The sequence below is a fragment of the Sinohyriopsis cumingii genome, chromosome 7, assembly GCF_028554795.1.
Source record: "Sinohyriopsis cumingii isolate HCF-2022 chromosome 7, ASM2855479v2, whole genome shotgun sequence".
NCBI lineage: Eukaryota > Metazoa > Mollusca > Bivalvia > Unionida > Unionidae > Sinohyriopsis > Sinohyriopsis cumingii.
The window spans coordinates 106,529,683-106,545,467 of record NC_142967.1 but is presented as its reverse complement, the minus strand read 5'-3'; the positions used below and the strand labels follow the sequence as shown (position 1 = coordinate 106,545,467).

At 35.4% G+C, this 15,785-nt stretch overlaps 1 protein-coding gene across 1 annotated transcript in view; it reads left to right on the top strand.

Annotated features, from left to right (window-relative positions):
• Positions 1-204: 204 nt before the first annotated feature.
• LOC149795893 (uncharacterized) overlaps positions 205-15,785 on the top strand; it is a 39,547-nt gene continuing 23,966 nt past the window's right edge. The window contains exons 1-3 of the mRNA XM_089965809.1: positions 205-250; positions 7,704-8,649; positions 13,258-13,533. Coding sequence (XP_089821935.1) covers positions 7,704-8,649; positions 13,258-13,533 — 1,222 coding nt within the window. The 5' untranslated portion in view covers positions 205-250. The remainder of the gene's footprint in view (positions 251-7,703; positions 8,650-13,257; positions 13,534-15,785) is intronic.

Below are 15,785 nucleotides of genomic sequence, written 5' to 3'. Positions count from 1 at the left end.
GCTGTAAACAGTTTAATTTTGTGTGATTTTTTGGGTGCTCTTGTACTTGGTTACATAAAAAGAAAAATAACTCCTCTGGTGTATTGGGTCAGTACAGACTAGCAGAACTTAGGTGGCAGCTAACAGTATAAGACTATGGCGTCATCCACGACTTCTTTGTAGACTTATCAAAATAGCCGAGCTATTCCGAATGGAACAGCGATTTCAACTTTCGATTTGTGGAGTTCATACTTGTCGTCGCCGAGGAAAGGTAGTTATACATACCGTAAAGGGAAGAAGAGTATAAATAACAGTTTGTTATGAACATGTATAACTACAAATTATTAATATCGACTTCTTTAGTCACACGTTACACGTATGTAATATGACCATTCGTTACTTCTCTCTAAGCTAAAGTTACGAGTAAGCAGATCCAGTATATAGTCCTACCTGGAAGACCTGGCGCTATTTATGTTTTGGGCGTCAAGTACTAAAACAAAAATAACGTGATATGTCTTACATTGTAGACTACCCAGACATTGTTGTTGTTTACGTTAGCCTACTAGGCCTACATAATATTTAACTGCAAATTAACTTGCCTCTATGTACATAAATATAAAACTGAGATGCAGAACACTGGTCATTCCCATTATAAATAAGGAATGACGTCATCTCGTCATCAGTTCACTGATGTCATTTATGGCTGAACAATTAGTGCTGTAGCAAGTTCCATCTGCAATCAGCACTGTAACTGGAGGCCAAATTTTCAAGAATATCACATAGTTGACAGCCCGTATTGACACTGTAATACAACCCCATGTCTAATTGGATTTTTTTGTGTGGACTAGACTGACATATGACCTTTTCCTTATCAAAGTAATTAGTCAAAATCAAATGCCTGTGTTTTACAAATTATGTTGGCTACCATTTCATTTGGTTGTAAAACAGTGGTTTAAGCCAAAAAAAGCTGGAGAATGTTGAACTAAATATGCATTTTTTTTAATGGTTGAAAAAGGAACAGAGTTTATTCAATATTGTAGGCCTCTGATCCATTAATACAAAACATATCAAATAAATTTTAAATGAACATCATTGTAAAATACACTTGTTTTTTTAAACATTGATATTGATACTTTTTAACAGTTGATCTATTTGTAATTAGATTTATTTTCTGACTGGATATTAAATTTGTAAATTTATTGACAATAGGGTTGATCCAGTACATATCAAGATACACTTTATATCTGACTTAAATTGCTATAAGAAGTACATTTACATTCAAAATGGTACTCACAGCAGGTCAAGCTAGACTTGAATTTTAGGGAGAAGTTGATTCTCCCTTTTGGATAGAATCGGAAGAAGTGACAAAAGAGCTGGGAGAACTGGCAGCAAAGGAAGAAATATTATATATATATGTGTGTGTATGTGTGTGTGTGTGTGTGTGTCTGTGAGATCTGGCTCTCTTATTTTAACTGTCCTGTTTCTCATTATACATATTTGCAATTAACATTGTATGTATCTTATAAACACATTTTGCAAGAGTATGCATATACCATCCTCATTTGCGGTGTATTCATACATCAAAGTGTGTGTGCTTAGATGGAGAGAAATATGCAGTTAATATTGGTCAAAAGAATCCAGAAGTGAACAACAGAAATTGTTTATTGTAATTAATTTTAAGTGACAGAAGTACCTAGAGTACAGTATTGTAATTACAAAAGGGTAAAAAGAATTAACCAACAAATTTGTAATTTGTAAAACCAATTAAACAACAAATATATGATTTTAGTTTCTAACACTTAAGTAGGAAAAAGCAGTCCAAAATATTTATAAATTACACTGGTCAACAGTGAAATCATTACTGACTTGAAAAGGCCCTAATCTGTAGTATTTTGGTGTGCCGAACACGAATATAACCGTGAAAAATTTGTATTGGCTCTCGTTTTGAAGATATTCATATACCTCATTTTCTATGTTTCACTGTGTAAATTTCTCCAGTAGGACTGCAGCAACATCCGGAATAATGATGTAACATTGCATAATACCATCATGCTCACATCATCCACAGTTGATTGCATCATTTTCTGATGCAATGCAATACTAATGCCATGCGGCTGCTGAAGTAAGTTGACGTCAGCAGTGTACTATACATGTGTAGGCCTATTATACTAATGCCAGGCGGCTGCTGAAGCTGACGTAAGCAGTGTACTATATAAAGCCCAATCAGATAGGTTCAGCATTTAAAATATTTTAGACGTTGTGTGAGACAGTTCAAGCTACTGTTACATAAAACTTATTATTTTATCCATTTACGTACAATAAAGAACAGTAATGCCTCGAAAGTGTGTTAATACCGCGGACAATTTTTGCTATATTTGTGGGGAAGTGACATTTGCCAACCAGAAGAAAAGTATCAATTCTCAAGTGAAGAAGGCATATCATCTTTACTTCGGATGCAAGGTTGGTGACCAAGACAAGCCTTGGGCTCCGCATATATGCTGTGCTACATGTACAACACAGCTTTCACAGTGGTTGAATTGCAAAAGGTCATCAATGCCGTTTGCAGTCCCAGTGGTGTGGAGAGAGCCAAGCAACCACCTAAATGACTGTTACTTCTGCTTGGTTCCTCCTCTTTCCGGCGGAATAACGAAGCGAAAGAAGTCGAGAATAGTCTACCCAAACATTCCGTCTGCATTGAGACCAGTTCCACATGGTGAGGGACTTCCTATTCCAGAACCTCCAGCAGAATATTCTCTTGATTCATCTGACGAAGACAAAGGTGAGTCGACCTGTTCTTCTCCTGGTCCATCAGCATGCAGTGATCCAGATTTTCACTGTGGTGCATCATCAACCCCACACAGAATAACACAGGAAGAACTAAATGACCTGATTCGTGATTTGGACTTATCAAAGAACAAGGCAGAATTGCTAGGATCAAGACTCCAACAATGGAATCTTCTAGAAGAAGATGTCACAATTACTGCATATCGAAAGCGCCACCAGCAATTGGAGCCTTTCTTCAGAAAGGAAAGTAATCTGATATTCTGTTCCGATATTGAGGGCCTCATGAATGCTTTAAAAATCACTCATGACCCACAAGAATGGAGACTATTTGTGGACTCTTCGAAACTGAGTCTCAAGGCTGTGCTTTTGCACAATGGAAACATTCTTCCATCTATTCCAGTAGCGTATGCTGTCCACATGAAAGAGACATACGATAACTTAAGGCAGCTACTGAATTCCATTGAGTATAACAAGTACAGCTGGCACCTCTGTGGTGATTTGAAGGTAGTTGCCCTTTTAATGGGACTGCAGCAAGGATATACAAAATACATGTGTTTCTTATGCGAGTGGGATAGCCGAGCAAGGGAAATGCACTACATGAGGAAGGAATGGACTCACAGGCAGAATGTAGCCATTGGAGAGAAGAATATCCAACACCCAGCTCTGGTTGAGGCTCAGAAAATCTTGCTACCACCCCTTCACATCAAACTAGGTTTGATGAAGAACTTCGTGAAAGCCATTGACCGGACTTTGCCAGCATTCCGATACCTGCATGAAAAATTCCCTCGACTCAGCGAAGCAAAGATTAAAGAGGGAGTTTTTGTGGGTCCTCAGATTCGAGAGCTTTTCAAAGATGACCGGTTCAACAACTTGCTGGAAGGTGACGCGAAACAAGCATGGAATGCTTTTCGCCTAGTTTCTACAAACTTCCTCGGAAATGTTAGGGCAGAAAACTATAAGGAACTAGTAGAAGACATGTTGATGAAGTATAAGAAACTTGGCTGCAATATGTCTCTAAAGATTCACTTCCTTCATTCCCATTTGGATTTCTTTCCTAGCAACTGTGGTATTGTTAGTGATGAACACGGCGAACGTTTTCATCAAGATATCGCAACAATGGAACAAAGATACCAGGGAAAATGGTCCACTACAATGCTGGCTGACTACTGCTGGACACTCCTCAGAGATGCTCCCGAACAGCTGTACAAGAGACAGGCGAAGAAATCTAAGATGTAGTCAATGACTTGATTTTTTATAGGTAGGCTATTACAGTTGACCTTTTACTATTGGAATGCATTTCGGTATGTAAACATTAATTTCTTGCAGATTACAAAAAAACTAGAGCCAATTTTGCAATTTGACTGTCATATTCGTGTTCAGCACATAAAAATTGATAAGAATTGACTAATTTTATTTCAGTAACATGACTTTTGTAAAAATTTGTTGTCCAGTGTTACATTATAACAACCCCTATAGCATGGTAATATTTGCTGTTTGTGACATACTTAACAAATATCACATTACAATTTTGTGCTACCCCTTGATTTCTCTGCCACCAAGCAAAATCTCTCAGATTTCAAAACTGCATGATCTTTACATAGTCAATATTTTGGGCCTCCAGCCACTGTATGGCAATATTAAAAGATTCTATTGCTTCCTGTGGGGTACGGTGTTGTTGTTTTTGAAGCAACATATGAATCAGTGTCACTCTCAACGCTAGTGGTGCTCCACTTGGAATCATCTACCATTGCAAATGTATTTGTTACAGAATTAATAATTATTTCTGACATTTACTCGGCTGTGGGATAGTCGTAGTCTGTACATATCCACCCGTCCAAATTGTCATGGGTATCAACCATCTCCTCTGTTTGAATGACATCTGTTATTCTCAAACCTTCCAAGTCACTCTCATCACTACTATCTTGATCACTGACTTGCTTTATGTCAAAGGCAGATCCAAGACCCTTCCTCCAGCACCCTTTTATTATCTTAGGAGTGATTGCTCTCCATTGCCACCCATTAATACAATCTGTTTCATACTCACACCCTTAAGAATGGTTGTAACACCTTCTTTGCTATTGAGGATTGACTGTTAACAGTGATTGGTAATTATGCTTAAAAGTGCTGACATTTCCCTGTTGTAGTAGCTTGATTAAATATGTTGTGTTTTTAGAGAGATATTCCACCTGAATCTTACCATTGCTTGTTGTGAGTTAATCAGCAGGAAATTGGCTGGACAAGTATCTAACAACACTTACTGTAGAGCTTTCTCCTCAAAACCCCTGGATTGCTGATGGTTTCTGACAGCAGGAGAAACGTCTCAAAATACCATTTCATAAGTATAGTTGCAGTCATTCATCCAAGCATTTCCACTACTTCTGAATACAAATGAAAAGCTGTCTATGTTCTTGTGATAGAAGCATCAAGGAGACTTGTATCTGCCAACATATAATTGTTTCATCTGGTGTGTGCCAGTTTTGTTCAGTTTGAAGTGATCCTCCTCTTTGTGTGTTCTGTGTTCACTTTTGATCTCTCTTCACTGTTATGAACCCTATCTATGAAAGAAAGCTTTTCTTTTGCTGAATAATATGGCACCTACTTTGTTCCTTTACTCTCCATGATCAAATTTACAAAGGATTGGGATCCATTACTGATTAATATGTATATAGGATTATATAGGTTATGATGAATATTCATTGCTGTTAAAATTTATATCCTTTGGAATTGAATAATGCAGTGGTCATTTGATCAAGTAACTTTTCTTTTCTTGATTCTTAGAAGCTAACAAACTAGAAATCGATAATAATTGTCATCATAGCCATTGACTGTTACTTTGACTGTTACTTTGCATTAAACATTAAGGTATGATGTTCATATGAGGTTTAAAAAATGCAACAACAGGTCTTTTTTTGTAAGAGATTGAAATGCATATATATATATATATATATATATATATATATATATATATATATATATATATATATATATATATATATATATGACATTAATTATTAAATTACAGGTATGAATTGTATACTGCAAAGGCAGCACTCTGTGGATCCATAGCCATAGGCATACAGTATTTATTCAACCCAGCAACACTCCATCAAGTTCATACAGTAATGACTGATTGATGGCAGAAGGCTATTCAGCTTAGTGTCATACTACCGTGAACAGAAACTATTCAAATTCTTGGGACCTGTCCAGCATCACTCAGCATTATTTGACCAAATTTGAAAGAAAGTATCCTGGCATAAATATGTTTTGCAAGTGTAAAAATGATGCTAATCCATACTGAAATAATTGGTTGCTGTTACTAAAAGCAGGAATACTTTTAAACAACTTTTCAAAAATTACCAAAAAGAAATTGACCAAAGATGACAAAGAACATTCATATGATTTTAATACCTTTACAGTTCTTACATATCTTGCCACTCTGCCATCAGATTTAGCAGTTTTACAAAATACAAAAAAAACCTGCAAATGACTTATCTTAAAAAACTGCTGAACAGAATTTGACCAGATTTGAAAGAAAGTATCCATGCATGTAAGGGTTTCAGTTTGCATTACTGACGCTGATTGATGATTCAATATGACCATTGTTACTAAAGTGAACATAAACCAGCTTTAATTATTTTTCATGAAATTTAGTGAATATTAGTTGACCAGATGCATTGCCTTTCTTTTTCACCATGCCAACTAGTAACTGAAAGGGTATGGTTTTGAATATTGCCATTGGATCAGCCCAAGTCAGCTACCATGGTGTGTCTTAGGGTAGGCCATTTTACTTCAGTTGGCTTGGCACTAAATAATAAACTTGTTTTGCTGTGCCATAAAAGACCAGACCAGGTCATGTATGTGTATCATGTCAGTCTGTCATCATATAATAAAGATAGAGAACCCCTTAAATGTTAGGAAGTGCATCATACTAACCCAGATTGGATTTGGTTTAAGGTAGATGAGTGCCAGATGAGTAATCTCAGGCCCACTTGGATCTCTTGCTTTTCATAATCTTCATTGCAAGATTACACAAAATTCACTAGACAAAGACAAGTAAAATTGGAATGTTTGTATGCAAAATTTGGTGAACTGAGTATGTTTATTGCCATTTAGGCTTTTTAAATTTCTTTTTTGGAAATTTTCATTAATTTCCTTTTGGGGGATTTTCATTATTTCATTTTCGGGGATTTTCATTAATTTCATTTTGGGGTATTTTTATTATTTCATTTTGGGGGATTTTCATTATTTCCTTTTGGAGAATTTTCATTAATTTCGTTTTGGGGCATTTTCATTATTTCATTTTGGGGGATTTTCATTATTTCATTTTGGGGGATTTTCATTAATTTCATTTTTGGGAATTTTCATTAATTTAATTTTGGGGGATTTTCATTAATTTCATTTTGGGGGATTTTCTTTTACTTAGATTTTGTTAGCTACATTGTTGGCAATACAGGTTGTTACCCTAATATCGACAGCTTGGTATATGGTGGTGTCACTAAAGAAATGCTGATATGGCACCAACCAATATGGAATAAAATAAGCTAGTTAATCTCAGTAGAGACAAGCAACTTGCATGAAGAGTGGTATAAAGAGTGAGTACTGCATCTTACAAATGAGATTTCATATCAGTTTATTTATTTATTGCTTCAGCTCACTTGAGTCAACCTTGCTCATTGGGACACACACTATTTTACTTTGAAACAAATTTTATGTATTTATGTAGAAATGGAAATGAACTCATTAAGCTGATTAGGAATATTGCCCTGTTGAATCCTATGCTAGTGCTAATTTTTTTGTGCGGCCTATTTTACTTGACGACTATAACGTGTAATCAGTTTCATGTTTCAAAAGTATGAGAGTTCTTCTGTATTACCAATGCAAGGCAAGTTTTGCACTATCCAGTTTTCATATGTAGTAATCTTTTATAATTTGCATTTCAGATGGCAGAATATTCTTATAGGGCTGAGTGTGTAGTGCCTCAAGCGTTGATTCAGAGAATAAAGTTTGAAAGAAAGATAGTAAGTGCTGAACAGATTGTAAAATCTAATGGTATAGATTGGAGAACTCCTTTTAAAATGAGCGATCATGTGACAATTGCTGGTCCCAGTGACGATATATTGAGGTTTGTCATTGAATGCCTGGAGACCATGCTGGATAAAGACCGAAATCCTTCATGTTTTCTCTTAAATAGAAAGGTTAAATTCCAGTTTTTGGACACTTTGGGAGAGAAAATCTTTGAATCAAGGAAAGAACTTCAGGAGAAGCATTTGCCACTTGAAATTGAAAATGTTCCAGGAAAACATGTACAATTAGTGTGTAGTTTTGATGGATACAGCAAGATAAGACAGACAGTTGATAACATTAGAAATTCCAAACCATCATCTAATTTCATCTCAGATCCACTGGACAAGAGTTTGGTTGGAGAACAAAATGGCTACCTTGGTTCATCCAACACTCCATTGCTTGCTGATAACCACCCAGCCTTCTATTACAGTTTCAATGTAAACAAGGTCAAAGTCTGTGTTTATAATGCATCCATAATAGAGGTTAATGACATAGATGCCATTGTCAGTACTGCAGATGAAGATTTAGATAATAATGGAGGTATTGCTTATGTAATAAGCACAGCAGCTGGAACTTCAGTGGAAACTGAATGCTGTAACTATCTCATTCAACATGGTAGAGTTCAAGTAGGTAACTGCGTTGTGACAGGACCTGGAAATTTGAAGAATTTGAAGGGCATCATCCATGCTGTTGGACCACGATGGGATGCTTACACAGACAAGAAGAAATGTGCCATGGATTTATATGAGACTCTTCTACATGTCCTACAAACAGCCCACAAAAGGAAATTTAAAAAAATTGCTGTGCCACCCATCAGTTCAGGTGTGTGTGTGTATCTGTCTGTCTATCTATCTATTTATCTATCTATCCATCCATCCATCCATCCATCCATCCACCCACCCATCCATCAGGAAGGTATTGTTTACATTGAGGAATATCATGTGAATTGTTGTGCAAACGTTATATCCAGTCATGTTGACAGTATAACTCAAACGTGTCAGTAATTGTCCAATTTGAAAAGCTATTAAGTTTTTTGAGTAGATGTTAGTCAAAGCAATTCATATGCTGGAGAGTGGGAAAAGTAGTTGCATTATCACAGCAGAAATGAAAGTCTCTTTTGTGACACTGTGACAGGTATATATAGTGAGATATTTTGAGCTATTTGCCTTTGAATTACGTCTATCTTGGAAGGAAAATAGCTTGCCTTTGCGAAGAGATATTAAATAAATCCTTTTTCATTAGGATTAGGGGTCATGCAATATTTAAAACATGTATACATATCAAATTTGGGTGATTATGAATAGATATATATGGATTCTAATGACTTTCTATTCACCACAGGCTTCTCACATATGCCATATTTTATGTTACATGTTTAGGCTCAAATAAACATTAACAGAAGAAACAGTGAAAACAAAAAAGCTTTAAAAAGTTTAACAAATAATTTATTTCCCTGGAAAAAATGCTGAAAAATGAAATAATATGAACTTACGGTTTTAAGGATCAAATCCAAAAATAATCCAAGAATAATCCACAAATAAAGTTTTAGAACTCCTAATAATGAAATGTCCTAATGAATTCAAGTTCGAGTCCCATCGAAGAATCCAAGATGGAAGGCATGACATATGCTGTATCGGGTACAGTGCTGTCATCTACGGTTCCTTGTAAAAACACAAGAAATAACGCTCCGATGTTGGAAATCTGAATAAAACTTTTAAGAAATGTCTTTGTTCAAGAATTCTGTATGATCACACAAATATTTCCAGAGAGACAAATTACTCTTTTAGAATTCAAATAATCTGAAGAAAAATTAACATATAACTCGAAAACTGGCTACAACAGAAGAAACACCAAGACATCAAGTGTTTTAAGCCCAGAGTGAGAACTCTCTCTCTAAGCATCACTATTAAAACTAATGCACTAAAACCGATGCCCAGATAAGGGTCACATATCACATTCAAAGTCTTGGAAGGAATCTACAAGTCTAATGGCACATAAACCAGTACAGCCTCAATTCCACGATTATCATTCACACATTACAAATGAATAAAAAAAAAGAGTTGTTTACTTTACCCCCAGTCAAGGTCAGGAACTAAGTCATAAATAGAAACATTGTTTCTAATATTAGGTATTTGTGAAAAGATTCAGGTCAAACTGAATTTCCTGGAAAATATAAATTTCGTAGTAAACAAAATTACATTACATTGACATGGAATGAAATTAAGAAATAAAAAGATTTTAAAACTTACAAACAATTAAATTAAATCAAATATACATAACACAAGTATCTTTCGATCTTGGTGAGTTGAGCAACTAACTTAGTCCAGATACTGTTTTTGTAGTGTGAACAAACTAAGGATGGTGTATACTTTTTATAGTGTGAACAAACTAAAGATGGTGTATGCTTTTATAGTGTGAACAAACTAAAGATGGTGTATACTTTTTATAGTGTGAACAAACTAAAGATGGTGTATACTTTTAAAGTGTGAACAAACTAAAGATGGTGTATACTTTTTATAGTGTGAACAAACTAAAGATGGTGTATGCTTTTTATAGTGTGAACAAACTAAAGATGGTGTATGCTTTTTATAGTGTGAACAAACTAAAGATGGTGTATACTTTTTGTAGTGTGAACAAACTAATGATGGTGTATGCTTTTATAGTGTGAACAAACTAAAGATGGTGTATACTTTTTATAGTGTGAACAAACTAAAGATGGTGTATACTTTTTATAGTGTGAACAAACTAAAGATGATGTATGCCTTTTATAGTGTGAACAAACTAAAGATGGTGTATGCTTTTTATAGTGTGAACAAATTAAAGATGGTGTATGCTTTTTATAGTGTGAACAAACTAAAGATGGTGTATACTTTTTATAGTGTGAACAAACTAAAGATGGTGTATGCTTTTTATAGTGTGAACAAACTAAAGATGGTGTATACTTTTTGTAGTGTGAACAAACTAATGATGGTGTATGCTTTTATAGTGTGAACAAACTAAAGATGGTGTATACTTTTTATAGTGTGAACAAACTAAAGATGATTTATACTTTTTATAGTGTGAACAAACTAAAGATGGTGTATACAAATCAAGATCAGTGAATATTTGAAGTCAGTGATGATTTAATTTTGGGATGGATTAAAGGGAGCTGGATACAGTAATCTTGTGTGGAAAATAATTTTGGGAGAGAACATATACTCGTAACTATGATTTTGTTGTACAGTACACATTAAACAATCTTGATGATGATGATGATGTAGCTCAGATTCAGTACATGTTATTTGTTCAAAAACCAATTTTAGAAGGTGAACCTGTGCACTGTGGTTACCTGTGTGCAACTGCCAGTCTTGCCGTTTCCCATGAGCAGTCACTTGTGACTGGTTTGATTGTGTATGTCTGTGTGTATTCAGGTTTAGAAACATGTTAACATCCATGTCACACAATATCTGTGTTACAGCTCTATGGTCTTAAAGTAAGTATAAAACAGAAAAGAATACAAACCATCAAACATAAAAATTCTACAGATAATGTATTTTCCTAGAATACAAAGTGAAAACTTAAAAAGAACTTACAGGCTTATGAATTAAATCCCAAATAGTTAAAAAGTTCTATCACAAGTCCTAACAAATAAAGTTTTAATTAAATTCCAGTGGTATATGAATTAAGATCCAACACTGAAGGTGTTGATGTGCCTGTTGTCTCAAATGTACTGTAATGTGATGTGATTTGGATTTTTAATGTAGCTTTAACAATTTTTTAGTCATGTCACTTATATGATGTCTGCAGTGTGGCAGTTTATAGTGATGTCTAGCAATTGGGCATTATGCCGCAGACATGTAGCATGATGTCCCACCGAGTCACATTATCCTGACACCAGGCTGACCAGTCCTAACACTAACCTCTTAATGCTGAGCGCCAAGTGAGGCAGCTGTTAGTACCATTTTTGGAAGTCTTCGGTATGACTCGGCCGGGGATCAAACCCACGACCTCCCGCATCCGAGGCGGACACTCTAACCACTAGGCCTCTGGAGCGGTCTCGCAAATGTACTAATGTACCTGTGGCCTGAAGTGTGATTATGTGATAAAAGTCTTTTGATGAATCCCATTAATATAATCCAAGATGTCGTTGAGTTCAATGTTATTCCAAGTTTTTATCTCTATCCAAGAATATTACTGAGCACTTTGTAATTCCAGAGAATAATAAATTTGAATAAATAATTCCACCAGATCAAAACCTGAACACAACAATAAAAATGATTCTACTGCAAAAAGTTAAAGCCAGAATTAATAATGTTTCAGGTAAACAAGATTATATTAATTTTTTTAAATATGACAGAAAATAAAAGTCAGGATGAGGGTTAAAAGTTCATTTCTAGAACAATATAAGCTTTAACAAGACAATGCCTCTTACTAAATTATAATATCGAATGTGGTAAACATCAGGTAGACCTCGTTAATCCATGGGGAATACCAATATTCTTGACTCATTTTGAGATAAACATTATGTTGTTTACAAAAAAAATGATTCTGGTCAGGTAGACAATGAACCAGATATTGGACAAAGTCAACTACAAAATACATTCTTACATAACCCATTATGATAGAGAAAAAATCCTAACAAACAATGTGGATTAAATATACATAACACTTGTGACTTGCCATCAGTCCTGCTAGTGGAAAGTGTCACATGCATATATTTAAACTACTTGAGACCCACAAATAAAAGATGATCAAATACTTTCCTCTTCTTATAAATAAATAATACTTTCATCCAGGTTAGAGAATATTTTTAATTTGTTCCTTACCTAAACTTGAACCTAGCTCCATGGGTTATGGCAGCTATAGAGTTTACATTTCGTGCATTCTTAAAACCTCTAACATCTTAGATTCATGTCAAGTGCCATATTGATATGCAGATGGTCTGGGTTCAATTCTTGACATAAGCTTTGCTTTCTGCTCCCCTGTTTCAGTTTGGGAATTGCTCAACTCATTAAAAGAGTATGGTGGTATATTAAATGGCGAATGTCTGGGCAGGGGAAGTGTAACATTTGGGGGGTATATGAAGGGGAGTGTAAAGTTGGGGGTATTGAAGGGGAATATAACAGTTGGGGTATGTGAAAGGGAATATAACAGATTGGGGTACTGAAGGGGTGTGTAACAGTTGGGTGAATGTGAAGACACTTTCCAAACTAAATGGTCTGGGGCTCTGTTTTGGTGGAGTGAGCTACAGTAGCTCAGTTGGCAGAGCATTTGACTCGTATTTAAATGGTCACAGGTATGATACCTACACAGAATGCCCAGGTCAGGTGCTTGGGTGCATCCTTGGGAAATACACATTGCTCATATTTCCTCATCATGACATAGCCAATAAAAGTGTTTATAGTCCCACTGAGCGAAACATGCACATAATTAGTATCTTCTCATTTTAAGGTAAACGCAGTGTCCCCCTGGATGTATGTGCTGAGATGTATGTCAAGGCTCTTATGGATTACAGTAAAGATGCTACACCAAACTGTGTTGCTGAGGTGCACTTCGTAGACCTCTTTGAAGACTCTCTGAAGGAAATAAAAAAGGCTCATGAAAATTGGCTAAAAAGCCCATATATGTTGGATTCTAAGGAAGTCCTAAGGCATGCGACATATCACCGAGGAGGGGTAAAGCCACAAGGAGGGGCCAGCTATTCTTTCTCTAACAAGAATGTGACAGGTAAGTCTATCAATGATGTACTATTCAGAAAATTTAAAAAATTTGTCCTGTCTATATCTGCCATACCTCTTTGGATTTTTTTTTTTTTTAGCTCTGTGTACAGTCCTTATGTGACTTCTATATCTCCTTTTGTGTTTTATTTCTTGTACCTTTTTAAATCACATAAGAAGAGACCTCTTATAGCAACTTAATCATTACAAGGAAAAGCAAAACCTTCATTTTCTCTCTTTATATATCTCTCCCTCCTTGTGTGTGTGTGTGTGTGTGTGCATGCATGCATGCACGTGTATGTGTGTATATACAGTGGAACCTGTCTTGAAAGTCCACCATTTCTGCCAAGACATAATAGTCTCTCATGACAGATGAGTCATAACACTATTAACACCACTCCCTCGATAACTTGTGCACTGATAACTCACAAACCCACTTTTAATGTGGGGTCAGGCATGGATGCCATTTTTTAAACCAGAAAATACCAAAAAATTGTTCCTTCTTGTTGAAAATCATGATCTAAATTGGTAACAGAAACTTTGATATATCACTCATTTTATCATCAAAAATGGTAGATAGGACCTGGAAATTTTAATCAACATTATGAATTATCAACTTCAAAAAGAAGTCACAAAATTTATTACATTTTCTTTCCAAAAGACATTCTTAGTACACTGCAATTAACGATATTCAAGGAAATTTTGATCAATGAAAATGTCACTTACACTTAGTTGAGGCAGTACTTAAATAAATACAAATTAAATAATTTTTTTATCAATTGAAATTTGTGTTCTAGTTCTGTCTTTTAGTTCCGTTTCAGTATAATCATCGTAAATGCAATGTGTCCTCTTGTAATTAAAAATAAAATATGTAAATCTACCATAACAGCTGTGTCTGCGAGTGTTTCTCTGAGACCCTAATTAAATGCCAATCATGTTTTGATATTGGACTAGCAGAAGCATTTGTTGTACTATTGCACTAAATAAAAAGCGGCCTCCTTTTCTATTGTCACATTAATTACATCTTTTGAATCAAATAAATGATGTGCAATAAACAAAAAAATTAAAAGCCAAATAAATCCTACAGATTTAAGAACCAGCAACCCCGGTTGTATGTCAGGTAACTCATTTCAGCTGATCAGTCGAACACTGTTATAAATGTTATTGAGTATGTAATCTAATTAAAATACCTTAAATTAACCTACTCAGTCATAACTGTGATTAAAGATAGGAAGGCTACCAAGTGAAATTAGTACTTTGTAAAATAAAGGGCTTTGTTTCACAGATACGGACCATTATGAGGAAAATGAGTTTCAGACAATTCCTGAACTTGCACATAAAGATATCCTCAAGGATGATAAACTTCGCTGTTACTGGCAATGAAATCGTGGCATCAGTATTGTACTAACTGAACAATTGAAATATTAAGATTCGACATCGACGACTGTCTCACCAAATGTTGCATTTTTTATATAAAAAGGAATCTTGTTTGGTAATGTATCAACAGTTAGTCTGGTTTCCTGTTTTGTAGACTCCTTGTTTTTCGAAATACTGTATACATCATTCCACCAGTCTACAAAACAAAAAGCCATGACATAATACATGAATGTTTTTGCATATCTGTTGTTGTTGAAACTAGTTGGATCATGTTATCAATTTTTAGGTGTTGGACATTTTGAAAATAAATTTAATTTATACAGAATAACGAACAACTTCATCAGAAAAAGTGCTTTATTGACAATTATTTTTGACACGATTATAAAATGAAGATTCAGTCATTAAACAGCCCAGTCCACCCCACCCCACCCCCAACCCCTTGGTTCTCTGGATGTCTAGCAGATTTTTTGGAGGTCCCTCGGTAACTTGAGCCCTCAATTATAATGCAGTCTTTATTTTTGAACCTCAATGTGTGCAAGTTGTCAAGAGAGAGGTGTATTCAATAAATTTGTACATGGAGAACCTGGTCCCTCAGGGGATCTCTCATAGCAGTGGTCTTTCAAGACAGGTTTTATTGTGCATGTGTTTGTGTGTGTGTCTCTGTCTGTGTTTCTTGCGACAACCCTGAGACTGTCTTCACTCCTTCAGCTCACAGTAGGAGATCTTTAGTAGTCACTCACCTGACATCCTGCTGACATGGCCTGCCCATCTCATCTGTGATTTGATCAGCAGAACATACAATATGAAGCCTATTGTTTGCCTGCCCATGTTAGAAACTTAGTGTCTGGCAACCTGTCTTGCCATCAGATCTTCATTAGATTCCTC